Source organism: Lathyrus oleraceus, chromosome 4 (genome assembly GCF_024323335.1).
Source record: "Lathyrus oleraceus cultivar Zhongwan6 chromosome 4, CAAS_Psat_ZW6_1.0, whole genome shotgun sequence".
Taxonomy (NCBI): domain Eukaryota; kingdom Viridiplantae; phylum Streptophyta; class Magnoliopsida; order Fabales; family Fabaceae; genus Lathyrus; species Lathyrus oleraceus.
The window spans coordinates 41,490,053-41,502,223 of NC_066582.1; the positions used below are offsets into that span (position 1 = coordinate 41,490,053).

Genomic DNA, 12,171 nt, shown 5'->3' on the forward strand with positions numbered 1-12,171 from the left:
GATAGTTTGTTGAATTGATTTAGTCAAGTTTATTTCCTTATTTCTAATTAGAAGCGGGTGATAGTTTGTTACTGCACGTTCATTTTGTTCCCTATTTATTTTACAGCATTTCACAGGAAATAAACAAGTCATTAATTCTTATTGCATCTAACAATTTAATATTTGGAAAACTGCTTCCAACAATATATTTTTGACAAATTTAAATATAATATAGAGGTATTCGGAGAAATCATCTAAATTTTCATGTCATTACAACTAAATGAATACAAACACAAATCTCAAGCATGTACCACCATTGCATAGTGACAAAACCATTTCTCATGATTTACCACCATGTACTCCACGCCAATTAATGAAACAAATTCCTTCCAAAAATTAAAGTTTACTAAATTAATGTTATCATTAGCATCAAAACCCTTTAATACATGAATATGTTGATCGTGCATAAATTAATGCTAGAACAAAAGAGATATTTTAAAATCCACACACAAAAAAAAATCATAAGATCATATACAAAATAAAATACCTCAAAATATCTAATAATCAAGTACTAAATTAATTGGGGTTAACATATTAAGTCATTAACCCGTTTCCTTTAACTTTTACATAGATTTTTTCAAAACAACCAAGAACCGTTATGAATCACAACTCTTTTAATCACTAAATACAATATTATACCGAAACATGCAAGGTCTAATTTACACGGTTAAACCAGCAGTGTAACTTACACCAGTGGCAGGTAACCAAAGATTTCCCTCAATAAATTGAGCCACGGTGTACTTAATCGCTTCGCTCGAATCATTCAACACATGATAGCCCGACCATTTCACCCGGTTAGATAGTCCAGCACCCGGTCCAGAGTTCATGTATTCGCCGTAGTACAATGTGTCCAAAGCAAAACTTCCGTCCCACTCTAACCACCCTTCTGGCCTTATCGCGTCACTCATGTAAGATTGCATGAAAATTGTTCGCGAATAAGTCTTCCAGGGTCGACCAAGGTATGTCGGGATGGTCCCAACCGATGGTAGAAGGTCAGCGTCGGCTGAAATGTTGCAAAATTGGAAGGAGAAACCTGTAGGTTGGTTTGGATCTTTTCGTCCTTGAGCTGTAATAGTGTTCTTTTGTTTAGGCATTCCTTGCTTGGCTAATATTTGACAATTCTGGAACACCGCCGTGGCATCTCCAAAGATGAAATCCACCGTGCCAGTGATTCTGCATTCTCTGTAAAATTGACGCATGGTGTGGGTATATAGGCTATCTTGATAACCGAATATCCCACACCGATAAAATACAGAGAGGTCGGAGTCTGATCTTAATGCCACTGCTTGGTGCTTCTCTGCACCTGCAGTGTTCTGAAATGAAATGTCGCGTGCTATGAACCCTCTACCACTTACAGCTGCATATACCAACATATAATTGACATTAAGGTATGAGATTTAGGTCAGAGTTACATTTCAGATATTGAATTGAAGATGACAGGTTTGAAAAAATTAGCAGCTAATTAATGTTTAGAATAATAAGACCCTACTGAGATTATTGAAATTTGTTGTGAGACTATTCAGCCATTTTGATGGTGTGTAAAACAGACTAGACTACAGTATATCCAAAATTTTGTAAATATTGTTTAAAAAGACCTCATAAAATATTTGTTAGAGTTGAGTCAATTTAGTTAGCAATTATATGGAGACATGGATTATGACTTAATTTGTTTAATAGCAAAATTTGGTACCATGTCTATAAATTTAGATCGTTTGTAATTTAAATTAGAAAAGGACCACATGTTTTTGCAAACTTAATCATAATGAGAAAATGAATGCAACCGATTTGGATTACAAGAGCAATCACTTTTTCAAAAAAGATTATCCGGTTAATTGTTATTAGTTTAAGCAAAGTAAGTTTCTTCATAAACAGAAAGAAAAAAAAAACAAGTAAACTTAGAGTTTTTCATTATACTACAATAGCCAATAAAAATTTGTTAAAAAAAAAGTTAGTATAGTATTACTAACACTCTTGTTTTTATCCTTCCTTGAACATGGAACAGAATATTCCATCATAACCCAATGCAACTTTTTCAAATTTCACCTTATTTGATGCCATTTTGCCTTATTATTCTTTTCTAAAACTTTTAAAAAGAAAGAAAAAGAAACATAAAAGAAAAAGAAAAAAAGAGAATTTAACAGGAATACTGTAAAGAGTGTGAATGTAATCTTACCAAAGGTTGCTGATCGGAAAGTAGTCCAACCGTCGACGAAATTCCGACTACCGGAGATGACAGTCGCGTCCATACCGTCACCGATCATCATAATATTCCATTTCTTCTTCTTAATCTCAACATTCTCAATATAAACACCTTTTTTCACATATATAACATATCTTTTCATGCTGCTTTCAGGTGCTGCCGTTATCGCGTCCATCACGTTAAGGTAATTCCCACTTCCATCCGCAGCCACAACAGCATCCGCAGTCACTTCGTCCGCCTGTAACAGCTTCATGTCGTTGTCTTTAACCCATGAAGGAAATTTATCCGAACTGGTAGCGGTTGCGAGTTCGTCGTTGACAGGAAGTACTTCGCCTAGCAGACTCTTCACCAAAGACATTACATGATCGAGACCGGTGGATACAAGACCCTTCACAATTGTACCTTCTAGTCCTTCTATACATGTGTCTGGATTCACAAGAACAGCGCTCAGCCATGTTCTTAGATCGGAGCTTAGATTTCCAGTACTGTTATCCTTTCCTGTATAACAAAAGAATTAATTACAGTGACAATAATAGAATCATATGTATGAATATCGTGCCATCTGTGTCTATGTCTGTATCTGTGTTTGTGTCTGTGTCAATCCTCAGGAGAAATTTATAGTACCTTTGGGGTTCTGAGAGGCGGATATGGACCAACTAAGTTGGTCGGCGGACAAGTCGAGTAAATCGAGGCAATCGGAAACGGCTTTTGAGAGATGAGAATTGCCGAAGACACCACCGTTGTTGAAGCGTGATAAAATGGAGGTGACTTGTTGTATAATAGTGATAACTTCTTCAGCAGAGCTGATGAATTTGAGAGGTGAAACTCTGAGGCAGGCTGATCCATTGAAATCAGTGGAAGCAGAAGCAGTGGAGTGTGGGAGAGAGAGTATGAGGAAGAAAAAGATGAATGTGAATGTTGTTTTTGTGGAAGAAATAGCCATTTTTAGAACTTTGAATTATAATGACACTATGATAGTGTCACTAAAACTATGGTTTTGTTTTGTTGAGAGGCAAATAAGATTTGTGAGATAATAAGATTATTTAAAGGGGAAAAAGAGGAAGGAAAAGATTGGAGATTATGTTGAACTTTTGGATGGTTGATAAGTTCTTCTTTACTTTGTTGAGAGTATTTTTTTTAAATGTGTTAATTTTATTTGTTAAGAATAAAGTATTAAGTTTTTTAAATCAACAATTAGATGTGTTTCTTAAAAATAATGAAAATGTTAATAAATTATTTTCATATTTCCAAAATGCAACATCCTAGCTAATTTTTTTCAATCACAATGATGTTATTAAAAGAGGTTCATGTTCTTTTGTTTAACAAATTAAAATGAACTTATATTTTAGGAAAAAATTAAATAAAAAAAAAATCACAAAGCAAACATGATCTAAGTTTATGTAACTAACATCTTCTATTTTTTTTACTAAAACATTTATGTTAAATTTACTTATTAACATGAAATATTAGACTCCTGAAGTAAAGATCTGTATTATTTTTTAAAAAGAATGAAAATGCAAATTTTTTTATTATTAAAAAAATATTATTTTAATTGCATTTCATCTTCTCTCCATCACAATTATTTCTTATTTTTTATAATTAATTTGTTTTCTTGAAATATATCATGTATTTTGATGGATAACTAAGATCAACTATTACATTAGGTCAAATAAACACAAGTGAGAGACACCGTATATTCGTTATAAAGTGACTAATCTCTATTTTTTTAAACAATATGAAAAGTTTAACTCAACATCTCTACCTCAAATGAGAGTTCATCCACTTATATGTGAAAACTCTTTCTTAGAGATACATTTATACGACCATTGACATCATTATCACATTACATACACTTCAACAAGACACCGTAACTAACATGGTATCAAGAAGATTTTCGATGTAAAGAATCAATTCCTGATCTGACTTATATTACCAATAAATAAAATTAGATTAAAATAACATAAAAATAAATAAAAATAAAACCATCTTTATGCAAAATAAGATTCTAAATCGGTTAACTTGGCTTTCAAGTCTCCATGCAATATTCTCTAGCAATTACAAAATAAATTGTTCAATTCTACACAATCATAAAGTGCATCTCAAACATCAAAACACATGAAGTATAAGATTCTCAACACAATCACCCACCAATGTGATCATGACACCATGCTGCCTCCAAACAAGACTACTCTAGATCTATATTTTATTTTTCTTTCATACTTTCCTATGTCCACTTTAGCACTACCTTACGTATTCAACTTCACTATTTTAATAAACAAAAACAAGAGGAGCTTTCATTTTTATGCAAGCACCCCATGCTTGTCCATAACTAGACATATAGCACATAGGAGTGTGGCAGGTTCCTGAATATGTTGTTTTCTTTAATTTCAATTTCAACTTTCTTTTTCCACGTCCAACTCCGACGCTAATTGTTGTTTGCAGGCCTTGTTTTTTAATTACTTGGTTTCAATAGATTTAGTAATAGATGCTGACACGTACGATATTATAAACGATTATTAATGATATTTAATTTTTTCTTTCCTTTTCATCTTAGTAGTGACATCAACTTCTTTCATCTTAGATATATGCACATAAATTGACTTGGCTAGATTTTTTTGTTTTTTTTATAGATGGACAATTCTTTGGTATTAATGGCCATGAAGAGAGGTGGGTGTCGGTATAACAATTTCTAAATGAAAAAACATTCGTTTAAAATTAAATCTTTTTTAAAATTCGGACCATTCTGATCGGTCGAACATCTTAGACTGTGAATCGGAGGATTGAGCGGTCCAGGACATCAGACCATAGTTGCAATTGATCCGATAAAATTTGGAGTGACGGACTAGTTCACTGATCAGACAATTGAACCAATGAATTTCTTGATCCAGCACATTGATTTTTTATCTTTAATTTTTAATTTAATTAAAATTTTGATCCTCCAATTTTTATTTTTCTTAAATTTTGGTGTCCTTGTTTCAAAATCCGATTTTATTATCAAAAGTTTTGAAAAAAAATCCGATATTTTCGTTTGTTTATAATTTATAACAATATCTAAATGCAAAACTTGGTTTTGATGTAGCCTGTTATTTTTTATCAATTTTACCCTTAAATAACTTACATAATAACTTCTATTGAAATCACTATTATTATCTTTCACATAACTTTCATTTAAAATTAACATTAAATAAAAAACTATCGTAATATTTTTACGTGTGTTCATTAAAAAATGAGATAGACGGGCAGACGCTAATAATATTATAAAAGAAAAACAAATTATATTTATAAATTAACAAAAGTTTTTTGAAAAAATAAATTTGTTGAAAAACATGAAATTATATTTTTACATTATTTTCAGTATGAATGAAAAAAAATTATGTTTCGAAAGATAGGATTAAATTTTTATATTATTTTAATATAAATCCTATTATTATTTTAAAGTAAAAATCACATTATTTTATTAAATTTTTTATTTATAAATTTTATTATTATTTTTAAGTAAAAGTCTCATTATTATTATTAATTTTTTATTTATACATTTTTATTTTCTACTCTATCTTTTAATTTCTATTATTTATATAGAGCATAATATTTGTTTATGTTCTATATTAAGTTATTAATTTATGGTAGTATTATATCATACAATTTTTTTTTTACTTTTGTTGATTTATAAGTATTAATAAATTTTTATGTTTGAAAGTTAAAATTTTATTTAAAATTATTATTCAACTCATTTGCATGAATAAATTTATAGATTTTTTTCATATATTTTATAGTTATGAAATTTATGTCGATAATTTCATTTTATGATTTTTTTTTAAATTTATATAAACTGAATTAGAAGTCATGCGGTCTGATGAGTGATTTATTGATCCGATCACTAATTCAATTACCCAATACCTTGACTAGGTCGATAATCAGACTGAATTTTAAGACATTGTATAACATTAAATAATTAAATGTTTACTACTAATTAATAAATCAAACAAAATTCTAGTTATAAAGTATTTTTTGAACACTCTTAAATTTCAAGATTTTTTCTATTTCAGATGAATTCTTAAAATCCAATTCACGATTTTTTTTAATAAAAATAAATAATAAAAAGAAAGTTTTAGTTATAAAATAGTGTTTACTTAAATTTTTAAACACGAACTTATAATTTGCACATTCACACTCAAGGAAAATGAAGATAAAATAGTTACAAGTTAGTTATGTCAAATAACTAACTTGCTAGTTGAACTTTGCCTTTGTAGCATGGTAGTTAGTTGATTAGATTTCAAGCTTCTCTCATTTAACTACTCTAGCTTATTACCATGATCCACTTATCATCTATAAGTATCATGTGTAACTCTCATTTGAAGCTTAATGAAGAAAATAACTTTGTTCATAATATGGTAACTCTCATTTAAAACCCTCTTGAAAATCTCTCTTCTTTTTCGATTCATTGTTTCCTTTTCCGTTGTGAATCATCTTTGATCACATCCATTTTCTCCTTGTTTTGTTCTTTGTACAAATCTTTTCTGTGGTTTATACTCCTTAATTATTTCTTTCACTAGACTCATCAATGCCGCCAAGAATCGCTTCACAAGTTATAGTTTAAGCTGATTCAGTTTACTATGTGCATCCAAGTGATGGAGCAAATTCAGTTACAACCACACCAAAGCTCGATGGTGCTAACTATGCTGGATGGAGCAGTTCAATGCGACGATCCCTTAGTGTGAAGAACAAACTACCTATCATGATGGACCCGTAAAGTTATCAGACCCTGAAGATCTCAACTATGCAGATTGAGAGAGGTGTAATCATCTGGTACACTTTTGGCTTATTAATTATGTATCGGATTCTATTGCATAAACTATCATGTTTCATAAAAAAATTGTTAATGTGTGGGAAGATTTGAAAGAAATATTTTCTAAAATTGATCATGTTTGTGTTTTAAACTTAAGATCTCAACGTAATTCCCTTAAGCATTGTGCTAAATTTGTTTTTGAATATTTCATAGAGATGAAAACTCTTTAGAGTGAACTGAATTTTCATCAACCAATCCCTACTTGTACATGTTTTCATTAATGCAGATGTGAAGTTATGCGTTCAACTCAGAAAGTAACAATATTTCCCCTAAATATTGGCTCACTGACTCTGGAGCCAATGACCATATTTGTTCCTCTTTAAATTTTTTTTGATAGAAAAGGCTAATTAGTTTCACCTTGTCAAATGGCAATTCAGTTCATGTCACATATGCTGGTAATGTTCAAATTTCCTCTTCTTTTCACATCACAAATGTTCTTTATTCTCAAGAGTTCACCCTTAACTTGATTTCTATTTCTAAGCTATCTAAATCCTTACACTTAATATCCAAATCCACTCTTGATCACTGTTACTTGCAGAATATGAAGTCCATGAAGATGATTGGTTTGACTAATCAAGTGAATGGTTTGTACAAGTCAATGACGGACACTAGACCTACCACTACTACCACTACTACCACTCCACTTCAACATACTTCTTTAGTTCCTTTTCTACACAAGCATGTAAAGATCACTCATATATTTCCTTTTCTTAGTATAATATCTTACGAATCTATTTGGCATTTCAAATTAGGACACTTGTCTAATTCTAGATTGTATGATATGTACAAATTGCATATGTCGATAACAAATGATAATAAATCTTTTTGTGAAATTTGTCACTTTGCAAAACAAACAAAAAACTTTACTTTTCTATTAGTGATTCTCATGCCTCTACTAAATTTGAGCTTCTTCATTTTGATATTTGAGGCCCAATTGCAACCCCATCAGTTTATGGCCATAATTACTTTTTAACTATTATTGACGATTTTAATAGATTAACATGTATTATCCTCATTAAAACCAAAGTTAAGGTTGCATTACAGGTTCAATTTTTTTTACCATGATTGAAAACCAGTACAATGTTGTTCTTAAAACCATTAGATCAAACAATAGACCTAAGTTTTCTTTAACTTCTTTATATACCTCTAAAGAAACCCAACATCAAAAATCATGTGTTGAAACTCCCCAGTAAAATGGGAGAGTAGAGAGAAAGCATCAACATATTATGAATGTTGGAAGAGCCTTGTTACATCAATCCAAATTACCAAAACAATATTAGTCTTATGCCTCTATCCATGCCATTTTTCTCATAAATAGAGTTTCTTCACCTATTTTCCAAAAAAAGTCACCTTATTATACCTTATATGACAAGGAACCTGACATTAATTCATTAAAGTCTTTTGTTGCGTATCATTTACATCCACAATTCAAGTCGATAGAACCAAAACTGATGTAAGGGCAAGAAAATATGTTTTCTTGGAATATAAGTCAGGTTACAAAGGCGGCATTTGTTAGACCTAAATTTGAAAGAAATTTTCATATCCAGATATGTCACCTTTCATGGACATATATTACCATTTCCGTCCACCAATATCAATCCTAACCATAATTGGTGTGTTTATCCCAACATCAGTACACCTGTTACACCTCTTGAGACCAATGACCCTGACCAATACTCCTTGAACACACCAACACATATAATTTATCTCATTTCCCCTACACCTAACACCTTTGAAAAAACATCACACCACTTGATGATTCTAAGCATGACCTGCATATTGTGCCTCATTACCAACATGACATACCTCCACCTAGAACCAGACATCCTCCATCATATCTCAAGGATTACCTTTGCAATTCATTCATTGATTCAATCAATCACTCATCTTTAGGTACTCAATATCCTTTGTTTCATTACATATCTTATTCAAAATTATGTCATTTACACTACTAAAAATATTAAATCTAGAGAGGGTATTATTCTCTCACTAATACACTAAATTCTATCACAAATACCTTTAGTGATAGATTTAGTGATGTGGCAATATCCGTATCGAATTTTAATGTTGCAAAATGTTTGTGAGGAATTTCAAATTTCGTCACAAATAGTTATTGAACTAATATGTCACTAAATATAAAGTTATGTCACTAACAATTGAAAAGAAATTCGCCGATAATTAGTGAGGTGTTTTTAAATACCTCGGTAATTATGATAATGAATTCTTTAGTGGCGTTTATATTTCGTCACTAAGTATTGAAGATTAATGAATGAATACTTGTTCTATGAGGGATGTTTTCCATCACTAAATTAAATGAATTATTTTGTGACATTTATATTCCATCACTAAAGAACAATAAAATTCCTTATTTATGAATGATTTATTCTGACACTAAACTAGATGATCATTATTTAGTGATGTTTATATTCCGTCACTAATCAATGAGAACATATATGAAGTTATTGAAATTGAAAACTCCTTGCCAAATTTAATTAATAATGCAACTGAATTTATTTTATTATAAAAATTAAAATAAATCACACACAATATGAAACACTAGAAATTGTTTTTGTGAATATCATAAATCTTTTCCAAATCAAAACTAATAATACTAAGAATATGTTCTTAAAACTAAATATTAAAACCATAGTATTTTTTTTTCTTGATACTAGATATTACAACTAAAATAGTACAAGCAAAACTCTTAAAATTAAGAAATTACAACAAAAATAATATTATCATTGTTCTTGAAACTAATAGATGACAAATAACAGTGTGTTCTCAATAATTTAATATTGTTTTTCAAGAAATGGGTAGAGTTCGATTCGAACGTGGAGGTTGATGATCTACAGAAAAACTTTACATCTAAATCGGAATAATTGTTCTCTAAGTAAACATGATTCTTCCTGCGATCCATGAATCAAATATTGTCTTAAGTTATCTTTAAGAGTCTTGTTTTCAATGGACAAATCAGAAATAACAGTCCTCCTTTATTCATATTTAGATGGTGAGATAGTTTCAGATGGGAAAGATTTATAGGGCTTATACTTTGCTGCTACTAGTCCCAAACCATATATACGGCCTTTCTTGTGAGTCCCTCTCAATAATCCTTTTTTTAATACTCATTCTTCAAATAACAATTTAGTAGAGAGGAAGAATATAACCAGCCAAAACACAAAGTAACATAATATTTAATAGTTCATAAGAACTTGCACAATCTTGAATTTTCAGACTCTACTTGATTTTTCAGACTCTAAATCTTATTATGTGTGTCTAACCCACAAGAAATCTTCTAAGTTACTATCATCATGCTAAAATAGAACATACACAATGGGAGAAATTATATGTATCACAAAAAATAGCTAAAGTCAATACCATTAAATCATCATCAATAAAACCAATTTGATCAAAATAATGACTCATTCAACGACATATAGCCTCTAAAACATTTTCCCCCATCTTCTGTCAAGTTTCTTAAAAGAGTTATTAAGCTTTCTCCCAACAAGAGCTATAGCCTCTGAAAAACTTTCTCCACCTTGATCTTCATCCTCTTCAGTGTTGGACACAAAAGCTATACTTTTGTTCTTCTTTTATGATCTTCCATTTATAGCCACTTCAAAGGTTTGAAAAGAGCCAATGAGTTCATCAACCTTCAAGGTGCTTAAATCTGGAGCTTCTTCAATAATTGTTACCTTCTTGCCAAACTTCTTAAGTAAAGATCTGAGAATATTTTTGACCAACTTCTCTTCTGACATCTTCTCTCTCAAGGAAAATAAATTATTGGTAATGTCTCTAAGTCTGATGTTGAAATCAGAGATAGATTCATCTTCATCCATTCTCAGATTTTAAAACTTTATAGTGAGGAGTTGCAACCTTGACATCCTAACCTTGGATGTGCCTTCATTGGTAGTTTTGAGAATCTCCCAAGCATATTTGGCTTTAGTATAAGTGTTGATTAATCTAAACATATTCTTGTCAACACTACTGAAAATAAAATTCAAAGCCTTGGAGTTTCCAAGAGCTTCATTATCTTCGACATCAGTCCATTCAACTTCATGCTTTAAACTTGTTGTACCATCTTGAGAAGAATCACACGATGTTTCCACCCTTTAATCACAACCTTCCAAATTTTGTTGTCTATGGATTTGAGATATGCATATGTTTTAGCCTTCCAATTGTCATAATTGGTTCCATCCAAAATAGGTGTTCTGTTGATAGACCCTTCATCCTTTGTGTTATCCATAAGAATAAAAAATATCTCCTTGGAGCTCACTCAAAGAGAACCGGGTGCATGCTCTGATGTCAATTAAAATTATGTTCCGGATGGGACATATTTTAGAAACAATGTTGGGACAACTGGTCCAACTTCTTAAACCAGTAAGACAACAATATAACAACAACAATAATACAATGCACAAATAAATATAATAGCACAAGAGATTAGTAACCCAGTTTAGTGAAACCACACATACATTTGGAGGACACTCTACCCAAAAAAGGAAATTCACTACTTCAAATTAGTATAATTAGTCTTATAGGAACATCAACCCCATGATATTCAAGACCTCTTCATAATCCTAGTGAATTTCTATTTAGGGCTCCCTCTAAATATGTGAACTCCTCCCATTTTCTCTCAATCACTAACCCCTAGTGATCAACTTCAACAACAACTCTATTAATTGTTGAATTTATAACTCAACTAAGATAAACCAATAACTATGCAAACTTACTGAAACATAGAGTGGTATACACAAATAGATTCAAAACTAATACATCATTAGCGTGGAATATAAGAAATAAAGACTCACAAACCCTAGACACTTAGAACTTAATCTAGTGCATAAAACTCTTCACAATACATTAGAATTGAGTTTTCTTATATATAAATGTATTCTGGTCTTTTTCTTTTTGGATATTTAAATTAAATTCATCAAGAATAATAGCTTAACTAATTGGATTTGATTTGCTCCATAAATCTCTCAAACAAAATATATGATTTGTTATATATATCAAATTCAAATTTAAATCTCCATTAAAATTTTTTTTGATCTTCAATGTTTGTCAAACAAATAAAACAAACATTGCT

At 30.6% G+C, this 12,171-nt stretch overlaps 1 protein-coding gene across 1 annotated transcript; it reads right to left on the bottom strand.

Moving 5' to 3' along the window:
- Positions 1 to 533: 533 nt before the first annotated feature.
- On the bottom strand, positions 534 to 3,321 carry LOC127138738 (pectinesterase/pectinesterase inhibitor PPE8B). Its single transcript, XM_051065243.1, has 3 exons — positions 2,864 to 3,321; positions 2,213 to 2,737; positions 534 to 1,396 (listed from the first exon to the last, which is right to left on the bottom strand). The coding sequence occupies exons 1-3, from the start codon at positions 3,180 to 3,182 to the stop codon at positions 699 to 701; spliced, it is 1,542 nt and encodes a 513-aa protein (XP_050921200.1). The 5' UTR covers positions 3,183 to 3,321; the 3' UTR covers positions 534 to 698.
- Between the last annotated feature and the right edge of the window lie 8,850 nt (positions 3,322 to 12,171).